The sequence below is a fragment of the Pseudophryne corroboree genome, chromosome 2, assembly GCF_028390025.1.
Source record: "Pseudophryne corroboree isolate aPseCor3 chromosome 2, aPseCor3.hap2, whole genome shotgun sequence".
In the NCBI taxonomy this organism is placed as follows: Eukaryota; Metazoa; Chordata; class Amphibia; order Anura; family Myobatrachidae; genus Pseudophryne; species Pseudophryne corroboree.
Window position 1 is genome coordinate 789,988,229 of NC_086445.1, and position 14,729 is coordinate 790,002,957.

The 14,729-nt window shown below is 46.0% G+C and overlaps 1 protein-coding gene across 4 annotated transcripts in view; it reads left to right on the forward strand.

Annotated features, from left to right (window-relative positions):
- The window catches only part of SYTL5 (synaptotagmin like 5), a 513,325-nt gene that overhangs the window by 285,667 nt on the left and 212,929 nt on the right, over window positions 1-14,729 (forward strand). For all 4 annotated transcript variants that reach the window (XM_063955564.1, XM_063955566.1, XM_063955567.1 and 1 more), the window contains 3 exons: window positions 1,634-1,724; window positions 9,548-9,652; window positions 13,010-13,126. In XM_063955564.1, the coding sequence (XP_063811634.1) occupies window positions 1,634-1,724; window positions 9,548-9,652; window positions 13,010-13,126 (313 nt within the window). The remainder of the gene's footprint in view (window positions 1-1,633; window positions 1,725-9,547; window positions 9,653-13,009; window positions 13,127-14,729) is intronic.

The window sequence follows — 14,729 nt, forward strand, 5'->3', positions numbered from 1 at the left end:
TGGTATGGCCACGTCTGCGGTAGCTGGACCACTCCCCCGCAACGGTCCTTCTCCGCCCACCCCATGGCCTTCCAGGATGCGACTGCAGTGCGTATGGCCGGAGTGCATGTGCAGATCTCCCCAAAAAAGTTTGTGATTTTCGGAGATCTATGATCCAAGCTGAATGATGCCCACAAGGTGATTGACAGCGGCGTTTCGCGGGTGAGGCGGGCCGAATGGGGGTGTTCCGGGAGCGTTATTGGGGCGGATGCATGATGTCACACGCAGCCGCTCCAATTAAAAAAATGGCGGCCGACCACCTGACAGTACAGCCAGGCGGATGAATCGGGAGGTAGCACCACACATGCTGGGCGGCCCCTAGCATGTGCGGAGATGGATGCAGATCTTGCTTGCAGATCGCGTTCATCTCTAAAGCAGGTCCGATGTCTCATATAAAACTAGAAAAGCAGAAAAGGTATAGTATATGGGGCATTACATTTTTTGTAAAAATGTAAAATGTACCCTCACAAGCTCGCTCTGTTCGCCACGCTTCCAGCAAGGTGGTTACTAAAGGTAATAGATAGTAGATTTAGGGGTATATTCAATAAGAGTCGGGTCCATTCGGACATGCAGTTGTCGGAATGGACCCGACTGTCGGATTTGGCCGTTCCCTGTGTCTTGTCCTGCCGGGTGCGCTGACAGCAGCGGTGGGGGGAACAGTGAGCGGCAGCCGCCGGGGGGAACAGTGTGGCAGCCGGTGGGGGAGCTGAGATCGGCGCCGGAGTTGGCAGCGGGGGTGATGTCTGCGGCGGCGGAGGAGGCACTGCAGGGAGAGAGGTGCCTGGCCGGGGGATGGCCGTCAAGGTACCTCTCATCTCCGATCCCCGTAGCCCACCGCACCACTCCCCGTCTCCTCACCTCAATCCGACTTGTTTTCAAGTCGGATTGAGTTTGTCGGAAAGGGGGCCAAAACCTGTCAGATTTGGCCCCGTTTCCGACAGCAGCATGCGGATCGATTGGTATTCTGCCGATCCACCTGCTTTCTGACAGCATGCCGACAAGTCGGAAAAAATTTGCCCGTATTGAATAGGTCGGAATCCCTTCTGACCTATTCCAGTCGGAAACTGCCGTCTTTCCGACAAGACGGCAGTTTCCGACTCTTATTGAATATACCCCTAAGAAACAGTTGAAAAAACATGTACAGTAAAAACCCCAAATCGACCTTCTGTACCTGTTATTTTTATGTGCTGTCTACCTTTTACATGTCGACCTTTAGAACCTGTCAACCTTTTCAACCTGTCAACCTTTTACATGTCGACCTTTTTGACCTTGTTTTACCTTTTGTACATGTCGACCTTTTGACTGTCTATAATATGGTGTTGACCTACTGACTGTCGATCCATCATCTATCACCATAATAAACTGATGACTAAAGAGTAAATGCCAAGTGTCTTACATTAAAAAGATCTGATTAGTGACTCATGATTTTCTTTAACAAAAGGCCATAAGCAGCTGCCACTGTCAAGACAATGCCATAGGTGTTAGTACATTATTTGGAAAACACTAGCCTTTCAGCATCACACTGCTTATTTATTCAACAATAAGAGGCCATAAATAAACTATTTTATGTCTTTGTGGTTTTGTGATTCTACAGTGTCCGCTAAAACAGAGGTTGAAAAACCCAGCATTGACATACAAGAAAATACCCCAGTGCCTGCAGAAGCTTCTGAGAGCAGCGGGAAACTGTAAGTCTCAGACATTGGCCCTCATTCCGAGTTGTTCGCTCGGTAATTTTCTTCGCATTGCAGCGATTTTCTGCTAATTGCGCATGTGCAATATTCGCACTGCGACTGCGCCAAGTAAATTTGCTAAGAAGCTGGTACAGGTTGAGTATCCCTTATCCAAAATGCTTGGGACCAGAGGTATTTTGGATATGGGATTTTTCCGTATTTTGGAATAATTGCATAGCATAATGAGATATCATGGTGACGGGACCTAAATCTAAGCACAGAATGCATTTATGTTTCATATACACCTTATACACACAGCCTGAAGGTCATTTAATACAATATTTTTAATAAATTTGTGTATTAAACAAAGTTTGTGTACATTGAGCCATCAAAAAACAAAGGTTTCACTTTCTCACTCTCACTCAAAAAAGTCTGTATTTCGGAATATTCCGTATTTCGGAATATTTGGATATGGGATACTCAACCTGTATTTTACTCACGGCATTACGAGGTTTTTTCTTAGTTCTGGTGATCGTAATGTGATTGACAGGAAGTGGGTGTTTCTGGGCGGAAACTGGCCGTTTTATGGGAGTGTGTGAAAAAACGCTACCGTTTCTGGGAAAAACGCGGGAGTGGCTGGAGAAACGGAGGAGTGTCTGGGCGAACGCTGGGTGTGTTTGTGACGTCAAACCAGGAACGACAAGCACTAAACTAATCGCACTGGAAGAGTAAGTCTCGAGCTACTCAGAAACTGCACAGATAAATCTTTTCGCAATATTGCGTATCTTTCGTTCGCAATTTTGCTAAGCTAAGATTCACTCCCAGTAGGCGGTGGCTTAGCGTGTGCAATGCTGCTAAAAGCAGCTTGCGAGCGAACAACTCGGAATGAGGGCCATAGTTGTATATATTATTATATGGTTTTCCTTCAGGCTGTATTACACAACAAAAGAAAATGTTAAGACCAATTTTCTTGGTGTACAACAGAGCCATACTTTTTGTGTAAATTTCCCCTAAAAGTTGCATTACTACCTGCGTAAAAGATGTTAGGCGCCCCTCCCCCCTGGCTAATGGCTGCTACAGGTGGCAATAATTTACTAGGTGGTTGTGCAGGTTTAGTGGTAAAATAGTTTGAATCCACTTGACAGAAAAGCTATTGGCACTTATGTGAATGTAAAATGAATCAGCTGGAAGAATATGATTGGATAATTATATTATCAAGCAGCAAGACTTACTGTAGCAGGCTCTTATTTAGGGGGGTTGCTCTTGTGCGCTAGTTACCTTTTCCTTTGCTGCCTCCACTGTGTTTGAGCTGGTTCCGGTATGAATGGTCGACCGTGTTATGGACGACAGTCATTAGGTCGACCACTATTGGTCGACATTGGCATGGTCGACATGGACAAATGGTTGACACATGAAAGGTCGACGCATGAAAAGGTCGACGTGAGTTTTTTTACTTTGGTGTCGTTTTCTGTGTAAAGTGACGGGGAACCCCAATTAGTGCACCGCGTCCCCTCGCATAGCTCGCTTCGCTCACCATGCTTCGGGCAAGGATTACCGTTCCCAATCGTAGTCCACGTGGATCGTAAAGTATTGAAAAGTTCCCCAAAAGAAAGAAAATGTGAAATACTCATGTTGACTTTTTTCATGTGTCGACCATTTTCATGTGTCGACTATGTGTCCATGTCGACCATGTCAATGTTGACCAATAGTGGTCGACCTAATGACATGGTCGACCATCCAAACGGATACAGTTTGAGCTATATAAAATAATGTTATTCAAAATGATGCCAATATCAAATGTTCTAATAGGAACAGTGATAATCAGCAAGTCTGCTGCTACTGTATTCCTGTAATACTGTATTCTCAGGCCTTTGTGGATTTATTTCATAACCAGGACTGCACATATTTCATCAATACTGTGGTATACTATATTTTCATTTGTCCATAATGCATTAATACAAGTGGTACCAGCACAAAGGACAGAAAACAAACCGTATTGCCCTTAGAATTGCCCCTTTGCTGACTGTATTCACAGTTTAAAATATCTTTTCATGCAAACCAATTGATTTTACCAATGAGTTTTCTCTAACGTCCTAAGTGGATGCTGGGGACTCCGTAAGGACCATGGGGAATAGCGGCTCCGCAGGAGACTGGGCACATCTAAAGAAAGCTTTAGGACTATCTGGTGTGCACTGGCTCCTCCCCCTATGACCCTCCTCCAAGCCTCAGTTAGATCTCTGTGCCCGAACGAGAAGGGTGCACACTAGGGGCTCTCCTGAGCTTCTTAGTGAAAGTTTTAGATTAGGTTTTTTATTTTCAGTGAGACCTGCTGGCAACAGGCTCACTGCATCGAGGGACTAAGGGGAGAAGAAGCGAACTCACCTGCGTGCAGAGTGGATTGGGCTTCTTAGGCTACTGGACATTAGCTCCAGAGGTACGATCACAGGCCCAGCTTGGATGGGTCCCAGAGCCGCGCCGCCGGCCCCCTTACAGAGCCAGAAGGCAGAAGAGGTCCGGAAAATCGGCGGCAGAAGACGTCCTGTCTTCAACAAGGTAGCGCACAGCACTGCAGCTGTGCGCCATTGCTCTCAGCACACTTCACACTTCGGTCACTGAGGGTGCAGGGCGCTGGGGGGGGGGCGCCCTGAGACGCAATAAAAACACCTTGGATGGCAAAACAAATGCATCACATATAGCTCCTGGGCTATATGGATGCATTTAACCCCTGCCAGAATCCATAAAAAAGCAGGAGAAAAGTCAGCGAAAAAGGGGCGGAGCCTATCTCCTCAGCACACTGGTGCCATTTTCCCTCACAGCTCCGTTGGAGGGAAGCTCCCTGTCTCTCCCCTGCAGTCACTACACTACAGAAAGGGTTAAAAAAAAGAGAGGGGGCACTAATTAGGCACAGTATTAACTATACAGCAGCTATAAGGGGAAAAACACTTATATAAGGTTATCCCTGTATATATATAGCGCTCTGGTGTGTGCTGGCAAACTCTCCCTCTGTCTCCCCAAAGGGCTAGTGGGGTCCTGTCCTCTATCAGAGCATTCCCTGTGTGTGTGCTGTATGTCGGTACTTTTGTGTCGACATGTATGAGGAGAAAAATGATGTGGAGACGGAGCAGATTGCCTGTAATAGTGATGTCACCCCCTAGGGGGTCGACACCTGAGTGGATGAACTGTTGGAAGGAATTACGTGACAGTGTCAGCTCTGTATAAAAGACAGTGGTTGACATGAGACAGCCGGCTACTCAGCTTGTGCCTGTCCAGACGTCTCATAGGCCGTCAGGGGCTCTAAAGCGCCCGTTACCTCAGATGGCAGATATAGACGCCGACACGGATACTGACTCCAGTGTCGACGGTGAAGAGACGAATGTGACTTCCAGTAGGGCCACACGTTACATGATTGAGGCAATGAAAAATGTTTTACACATTTCTGATAATACGAGTACCACCAAAAAAGGGGTATTATGTTCGGTGAGGAAAAACTACCTGTAGTTTTCCTGAATCTGAGAAATTAAATGAGGTGTGTGATGATGCGTGGGTTTCCCCCGATAACAACGGATAATTTCTAAAATGTTATTGGCATTATATCCTTTCCCGCCAGAGGTTAGGGTGCGTTGGGAAACACCCCCTAGGGGGGATAAAGCGCTCACACGCTTGTAAGGGCTCTACCTTCGCCTGAGATGGCCGCCCTTAAGGATCCTGCTGATAGAAAGCAGGAGGGTATCCTAAAAGGTATTTACACACATACTGGTGTTATACTGCGACCAGCAATCGCCTCAGCCTGGATGTGCAGTGCTGGGTTGGCGTGGTCGGATTCCCTGACTGAAAATATTGATACCCTAGATAGGGACAGTATATTTTTGCCTATAGAGCATTTAAAAGATGCAATTTTATATATGCGTGATGCACAGCGGAATATTTGCCGACTGGCATCAAGTCTAAGCGCGTTGTCCATTTCTACCAGTAGAGGGTTATGGACACGTCAGTGGTCAGGTGATGCGTATTCCAAACGGCATTTGGAAGTATTGCTTTATTAAGGGAGGAGTTATTTGGGGTCGGTCTTTCAGACCTGGTGGCCACGGCAACAGCTGGGAATTCCACGTTTGTACCCCAGGTCGCCTCTCAACATGAGAAGACGCCGTATTATCAGGCGCAGTCTTTTCGTGGACAAGCGGGCAAAAGGTTCCTCATTTCTGCCCCGTGACAGAGGGAGAGGAAAAAGGCTGCAGAAATCAGCCAGTTCCCAGGAACAGAAACCCTCTCCCGCCTCTGCCAAGCCCTCAGTATACGCTGGGGCTTTACAAGCAGAATCAGGCACGGTGGGGGGCCCGTCTCAATGAATTTCAGCGCGCAGTGGGCTCACTCGCAAGTAGACCCCTGGATCCTTCAGGTGATATCTCCGGGGTACAAATTAGAATTCGAGACATCTCCCCCTCGCCGTTTCCTAAAGTCGGCTTTACCGATGTCTCCTTCTGACAGGGAGACAGTTTTGGAAGCCATTCACAAGCTGTATTCCCAGCAGGTGATAATCAAGATACCCCTCCTGCAACAGGGAACGGGGTATTATTCCACACTGTTGTGGTACCGAAGCCGGACGGCTCGGTGAGACCGATTCTAAATCTAAAATCTTTGAACACTTACGTACAGAGGTTCAAATTCAAGATTGAGTCACTCAGAGCAGTGATTGCGAACCTGGAAGAAGGGGACTACATGATGTCTCGGGACATCAAGGATGCTTACCTTCATGTCAAAATTTACCCTTCTCACCAAGGGTACCTCAGGTTTATGGTACAGAACTGTCACTATCAGTTCAGACGCTGCCGTATGGATGGTACACGGCACCCCGGGTCTTTACCAAGGTAATGGCCGAAATGATGATATTCCTTCGAAGGAAGTGAATTTTAGTTATCCCTTCCTGGACAATTCCCTGATAAGGGTAAGATCCAGGGAACAGTTGGAGGTCGGTGTAGCACTATCTCAGGTAGTGTTGCGGCAGCACGATTGGATTCTCAATATTCCAAAATCGCACCTGGTTCCGACGACGTGTCTTCTGTTCCTAGGGATGATCCTGGACACAGTCCAGAAAAAGGTGTTTCTCCCGGAGGAGAAAGCCAGGGAGTTATCCGAGCTAGTCAGGAACCTCCTAAAACCGAGCCAAGTCTCAGTGCATCAATGCACAAGGGTTCTGGGTAAAATGGTGGCTTCCTACGAAGCAATCCCATTCGGCAGATTCCACGCAAGAACTTTCCAGTGGGACCTGCTGGACAAATGGTCCGGATCGCATCTTCAGATGCATCAGCGGATAACCCTGTCACCAAGGACAAGGGTGTCCCTCCTGTGGTGGTTGCAGAGTGCTCATCTTCTAGAGGGCCGCAGATTAGGCATTCAGGACTGGGTCCTGGTGACCACGGATGCCAGCCTGCGAGGCTGGGGAGCAGTCACACAGGGAAGGAATATCCAGGGCTTATGGTCAAGCCTGGAGACATCACTTCACATAAATATCCTGAAGCTAAGGGACATTTACAATGCTCTAAGCTTAGCAAGACCTCTGCTTCAAGGTCAGCCGGTGTTGATCCAGTCGGACAACATCACGGCAGTCACCCACGTAAACAGACAGGGTGGCACAAGAAGCAGGAGGGCAATGGCAGAAGCTGCAAGGATTCTTCGCTGGGCGGAAAATCATGTGATAGCACTGTCAGCAGTATTCATTCCGGGAGTGGACAACTGGGAAGCAGACTTCCTCAGCACGACCTCCACCCGGGAGAGTGGGGACTTCACCCAGAAGTCTTCCACATGATTAAAAACTCGACAGGTATTGCGCCAGGTCCAGGGACCCTCAGGCAATAAGCTGTAGACGCTCTGGTAACACCGTGGGTGTACCAGTCAGGGTATGTGTTCCCTCCTCTGCCTCTCATACCCAAGGTACTGAGATTGATAAGATGGAGAGGAGTAAGCACTATATTCGTGGTTCCGGATTGGCCAAGAAGGACTTGGTAACCGGAACTTCAAGAGATGCTCACGGAGGATCCGTGGCCTCTACCTCTAAGAAGGGACCTGCTCCAGCAAGGACCCTGTCTGTTCCAAGACTTACCGCGGCTGCGTTTGACGGCATGGCGGTTGAACGCCGGATCCTGAAGGAAAAAAGGCATTCCGGATGAAGTCATCCCTATCCTGATCAAAGCCAGGAAGGATGTAACCGCAAAAACATTATCACCGCAATTGGCGAAAATATGTTGCGTGGTGCGAGGCCAGTAAGGCCCGACGGAGGAAATTCAACTGGGTCGATTCCTACATTTCCTGCAAACAGGAGTGTCTATGGGCCTGAAATTGGGGTCCATTAAGGTTCAAATTTCGGCCCTGTCAAGTTTCTTCCAAAAAGAACTAGCTTCAGTCCCTGAAGTTCAGACGTTTGTAAAAGGGGTACTGCATATACAGCCTCCTTTTGTGCCTCCAGTGGCCGGGCACAGTATCCTAACTGAGGCTTGGAGGAGGGTCATAGGGGGAGGAGCCAGTGCACACCAGATAGTCCTAAAGCTTTCTTTAGATGTGCCCAGTCTCCTGCGGAGCCGCTATTCCCCATGGTCCTTACGGAGTCCCCAGCATCCACTACGGACTATGAGAAATAGAATTATCGGTAAGTAAATTCTTATTTTAAGGTGCTTTATTCATTGATGTTGGCCAATGGCTATAAGATCTTCCATCCTGCTCATTCTGCTTATAGGCAACCAAATTGTTATTTTAGGAACCACTGACAATAAAGTAAAATATAGATGCCCGGAGCACTTGTCCTCATTCCAGGGCTAGAAAGAAGTAGGACAAACCACAACTAAGAAGTAGGACAAGCCACAACTATAGTCTAAGGACCGGATTCAGTCAGCCTCCTTAATTTACTGTGTGAGAAAAAGGCTGATAGCCTCAATATTTTATGCCTGAGGCTATTCAATTACAACACCTTTTCCTCGCGCGGTAAAATTGTGGCTAACGGGTGTTTACCCATAGGTTCCAGGAAAAGTACCCAGAACAATGGGCTAACGCTTACATGCCACCGCAATGAGGGCACTTACCGCTGGTTTCTGCTGAAGCCTCCATTTTTTTGGCACCAACTTGACAGCGATGACAGATAATGATCCTATTAACTCTTTTCTTGCCACTATTACTCTCAATTCACATCAGTTTTCTGTTTCTATGGCAGTGATGCTATCAAGCAACATCTAAATTTGTGCAATTATAGCAATCAGCTAAGTAAAACTAGAATTTAAAAAAAAAGGGAAAAAGCATGTCCTACATCTTATGTCCTGTTCTGGTTCTGATTTACATATTATGCATGTTGATTATTTGCTTTGTATTGTTTGTATCCGCACATCATTGTTATTCATGTAACAAAGGTCATTGGAAGTATTTTTGTATTAAGCTGATAAAAATATTTGAAAGAAAGGGAAAAAAATGCTATGCCTGACAAATTAAGGATTACAATTGAAGTTGGCAGCTGACCTGTATAGGCCAGAGTGCACACATTCTTTGACCAAAAACCCTTGGCTGAAAAGGCAAATGTCAGGATCTTATCCAGTTTGGGCATGCGCATGTGTCTCCAAAGTGAGTACAGATTCTGCTGTTCAGTTGCTAACCCAAGCAGCAGGATCTGCCTATGTTTAGTCACTGTAAGCCTGTTCTCTCTTGAACACACCACCTATTTGCATAATATCATGCATTTATTCAATTCTACCAAGTGCTTTACATTTCTAACATAGCTCAATATTACTTAAATGATAACTCATAGTGCTTTTCTGTCAAGTATCCCTTATTATATTTGCACACTACCTCATTTTTTGTAGTACTCCTGACAAAAAAGCTGCTAAAGGAGAAGATGGAAAAAGCATTCGTTCAAATTACGATACCCAGAGTCTGCGGAGTATTAGATCAATGCCTCGTACTAATGGGTAAGAATTGAAAATTGGAGTGATTTCCACAATTTCCTAGAAAGACCACATGTTGTAGAAGTATGCGTTTAACATCCTGGCAGTTGGGATGCTGTCAGTCATCCCTACACCACTCAGAATCCTGGCGCCAGTACCCCGACCGCAAAAAAAACAAAGGTTAAGTATAGGGGTCACTGTTAGGGTTAGATGAGGCACAAGAGGGGGTAGCCATAGCATAGTCTTCACCCCCGGAGTCTTAGCCCTAGCCGCCAGCCCCAGAGTCTTAGCCAGAGCCACCACCCCCTGAATCTTAGCCTTAGCCTAGTTAGGGTAGGGGACAGGGAAGGTCAAAATAATTACCCAGTCCCCTGTCGGCATTCTCAATGTCAGGATGCTGGTGTCGGTCATTTGACCGCAGGTATCCCGACAGGAGGGATCCCATACCTAACCCGTTGTAGAATATGAAGGCAGCAAGGGACTAGTTTTCTACAGAGCTTATTTATATAAATGCTTGTACACAGATGTGTCCTCACAGTGGCAGAACTTAAGAATGGTGGATCCAGGTGCAAAAATATGCAATGGGCCCCCCTCCTCCACCCTACGGGAGATGCAGTGGGTGACTGGGGAGAAACAGTGGGTGTCAATAGGAGAGGTTGTGGGTGACAACGGGAGAGACTGTGAAGTTACGGAAATGCAGTGGTGACTGTGGGTCAGTGGGTTACAGGTAGAGGTGGCTGGGAGTGGCAGATAGTGACAGGGATAGGCAGGGGTGACAGGGAGAGGGTGAAAGGGAGCTACTGGTTGACAGACAGTGGGTAACAGTGAGTTAGTGGGTGACAGGAAAATGGTGGGTGACTGTGGAGGCAGGGGTAATGGAGATAGGTAATGGAGATAGTGGGTGACAGGGAGATTGTAGGTAACATGGAGATAGTGGTTGACTGGGGAGATAGGGGTGGCAGAGATAGTGGTTGACAGGAAGACTATGGGTAACACAGAAGTAATGGATGACTGGGGAGCTAGGGGTGACAGGGAGAGGGTAACAAGAAGATAGAGGGTAATGGAGAGGGTGACAAGGATATATTGGGTGACAAAGAAAAGGGTGACAAGGAGATAGTGGGTGACTGGGGAGATAGTGGGTGACTGGAGAAGCAGTGGTAATGAAGACAGTGGGAGGCATTAGCTGTTCCTCCTATTCGTCTGGCCGCGAACGTCATCCCTGGCGGCACTGCCTTCCATTCAGCAACAGCCTCCAACCAGTCCCTGGCAGTAACTCAGGAGGCAGAGGCTGGGAAGAGATTAAAGGGGAGGCCCTTTCTCCTGACCTCTTGTCATGGCCCACAGAGCGGGTCAGCGGTGCACTAAAAGTCTGTTTGACCATGTGTAAAGCTGCCAGCTGTGGGCCCCTTAATAGCACCAGCTGTACCGCCGCTAGTTCCGCTCTGTGTTTTCATGCTTCCAGTCTAAATACATTATGCAGAGCGAGATGCCTGGCATGAGTGAGCCACCCAGTCCCGTGCAACCCTGCTAAAGTTGAGCGTCTTTATTTTCCGAAAATTCATCTTATTCGCAACACTGTGACTAAGACACACGAGGAGACTGTGCTAATTTATTTGATATATCACTGGTATATTGTGTGCGACTGAGTCTGTATATGGAATAGAACATAACTTGTATTGAAAAAAGCTGCGGTTGCTAAATTGTAGCACTTCGTGTAAAGATTCAGAGACTCAGGAGGAGATGTACTAAGCAGTGAAAAGAGTGGAAAAGTGAGCATTAAAAAATTAGACAGAGCAGCAGAGCCGGCCTTAACTAATATGATGCCCTAGGCAAGATTTGCATTACTATGTGGCTAGGATGCACAAGCAGCTTCTGCTGATTAAAATGATGTGCGACATGCCTATATTCTGTGTGAGACTGTGACTGTATCTGCATACGAAATGCTACGTTACAGTGATTTCCAGGAATACACTGTAACGTAGCATTTCATATGCAGATACAACCGCAGTCACACACAGAATATAGGCATGCCGCACATCATTTTAATCAGCAGAAGCTGCTTGTGCCCCTAGGCATACCAAATGCCCTAGGCATTTGCCTAGTTTGCCTATGCCTAGGTCCGGCAGAGCAGCTGATTGGTTGTCATGGGCAACATCTCCATTGGCTCACTTCTCCACTCTTATCACTGCTTAGTACATCTCCCTCTCAGTATAGAGATATAATGTACAAGTGTCATATATCAATTTAATCAGCACAGTCTCCTCGTGCATCCAAGTAAAAGACACCTGACGCTAGAAGATTCTAGCGACCTGGCGCGCAAAGTGGGGCTATTTGATGTGACTTCAGCAAGATTTATGAGGATACAACTGTATTTCAAAGTACAGTATGAAGAAATATATGCCATTCAAACGCTTCACTTTTTCTGCAGAAAACCCATCCTAGTGTTTTAGGTAATATCTATAGTTGTGTATGGTGTAGCACTTTCCTTAATAGTGTGCTGTATTTCATTCCCGCCAAACATTTCGTGTATACCTTTGGGGTATATACAGTAGTTAGAAATGCGCTGTAAATCACAAAGGACAGCCCTCACAATGAGAGTTGTCCCGTCTGATAGAAGGACTTCCGGGTTTAGGACCCGGGAGCCCTTCTGCACATGCACAGAGGGACGCAGCGGCCACAGGGGATGCTGGGAGGGACTTGATTAGATCCCTCTGAGTATAAAATGCGGAAAGAAACCTATAGGCTTTTATAGGGTAATCTAGCAAACGCTGTCATTACCCATCACATCCAAGAGTGTATCACATTCCGGAGCTAACTACGTGTAGGAAATGTGGGCAGATTCCAAAAATGGACGTTTTTGGTTGCATTTTACGTTTAGTACATTTCGTCCACATGTGAGAACATGCTAATATGAAACTTTCTCATATCTAGTACACACTGCGTAGGTTGCTGGTGACAATGAACTGATCTTGCTGTATGTTAATGTTTAAGTGCATCAAGCATTGTGCCACTCAAACTACCCGCTTGCTGCTATTTTGCAGCTGATTTCATGCAAGTAGTTCAGGATTTCAGATTGTGAGGCTGAATGGTCATGATACCAGATAATGAACCTATAAAAATGTATAAGATCATAATTGGGCATGCTGAAAGATTTGCTTGAACCCTGGTCTACGCCTGTGTGTACACACTATAACCTTAATTCTAGTCTAGATTATATAAGTATCACTCATCTCCATATTGTGCCACATATTTGCATATCATGCAGTTATTACAATCTGCCAGGTTCCCTAGATCTGAAATATAGCTTCGTAGTACTGGATTAATAGTTTTTCTTTTATCAAATGCCCCCATTATAATCACTTGTCAACTCATTTTTTTTAGCACCCCTGACAAAAAAACTGGTCAGCAGCCTGGAAAAGGAGAAGATGGCAAAAGTATTGGTTCAAATTATGATGCCCAGAGTGTGCGAAGTATTAGATCGATGCCTCGTGCTGATGGGTGAGCATTGAAAACAGAGTGCAACTTCCAATTTGTCCTTAAAAAGATGCTTAAAAGTATAGTAATGTAGTAGTTTTCTAATAGTTCTGTTGTAGAAATCGTAGCATATCTCCAATATATACGTATCTATCTATTTATCTATCTATACACACATATATATATATATATATATTTACAGTATATATATATATTATTTTTCAATGGTATGAGGCAGTCATACTAATATATATACCCCGAGTTTTGACTATATAAAGGATATGAAAAAGACAAAGACTATATTAGAATTATCTTCTTTGTATTATTCTAATCATTTTTATAGTCAAAACTCTGGAGTAAAAAGTCTATGACCTGCCTACCTTTTCCGCACATCTCTGATTAACACTCACCACATTTCCATTAGTTAATACTGCTGCACCTGTGTTTAATGCCCACATGAAACCTTGGACTCATATATTGGGGTAAATTTACTAAGGTCTCGATTTTGACCGAGATGCCGTTTTTTCTTCAAAGTGTCATCTCGGTAATTTACTAAACTCAAATCACGGCAGAGATGAGGGCATTCGTATTTTTTTGGAAGTAGTTGTAAAAAAATACGAATGAATACACCATCGGTCAAAATACACCAGCAAATTAGTAGAACTCGGTCATTTACTAAAAAGTGCAAATCTCCAAAGAGGAAAACACTGCCGTGAAAAATTACAAATCGCAAAAAAGTGCTAAAAAAAAGCAGACCTGCTTTTTATATTCGTGATTGCATAGGCATGCAGGGATCCATGAGATCCGTGCATGTCTATCAGTGGGAAGGGGTGGGAAAGTGGTTTTTTTCCCCCAAAAAAATTGCGTGGGGTCCCCCCTCCTAAGCATAACCAGCCTCGGGCTCTTTGAGCCGATCCTGGTTGCAGAAATATGGGGAAAAAATTGACAGGGGTTCCCCCATATTTAAGCAACCAGCATCGGGCTCTGCGCCTGGTCCTGGTTCCAAAAATACGGGGGACAAAAAGAGTAGGGGTCCCCCGTATTTTTAAAACCATCACCGGGCTCCACTAGCTGGACAGATAATGCCACAGCCGGGGGTCACTTTTATATAGTGCCCTGCGGCCGTGGCATCAAAAATCCAACTAGTCACCCCTGGCCGGGGTACCCTGGGGGAGTGGGGACCCCTTCAATCAAGGGGTCCCCCCCCCCAGCCACCCAAGGGCCAGGGGTGAAGCCCGAGGCTGTCCCCCCCCATCCAATGGGCTGCGGATGGGGGGGCTGATAGCCTTTGTTGTAAATGAAAAGATATTGTTTTTAGTAGCAGTACTACAAGTCCCAGCAAGCCTCCCCCGCATGCTGGTACTTGGAGAACCACAAGTACCAGCATGCGGCGGAAAAACGGGCCCGCTGGTACCTGTAGTACTATTACTAAAAAAATACCCAAATAAACACAAGACACACACACCTTGATAGTAAAGATTTATTACATACATGCACACAAACATACATACATACTTACCTTATGTTCACACGCAGGTCGGTCCTCTTGTCCAGTAGAATCCATGGGGTACCTGTAGAAAAAATTATACTCACAAAATCCAGTGTAGATCGGTCCTCTTCAAATCCA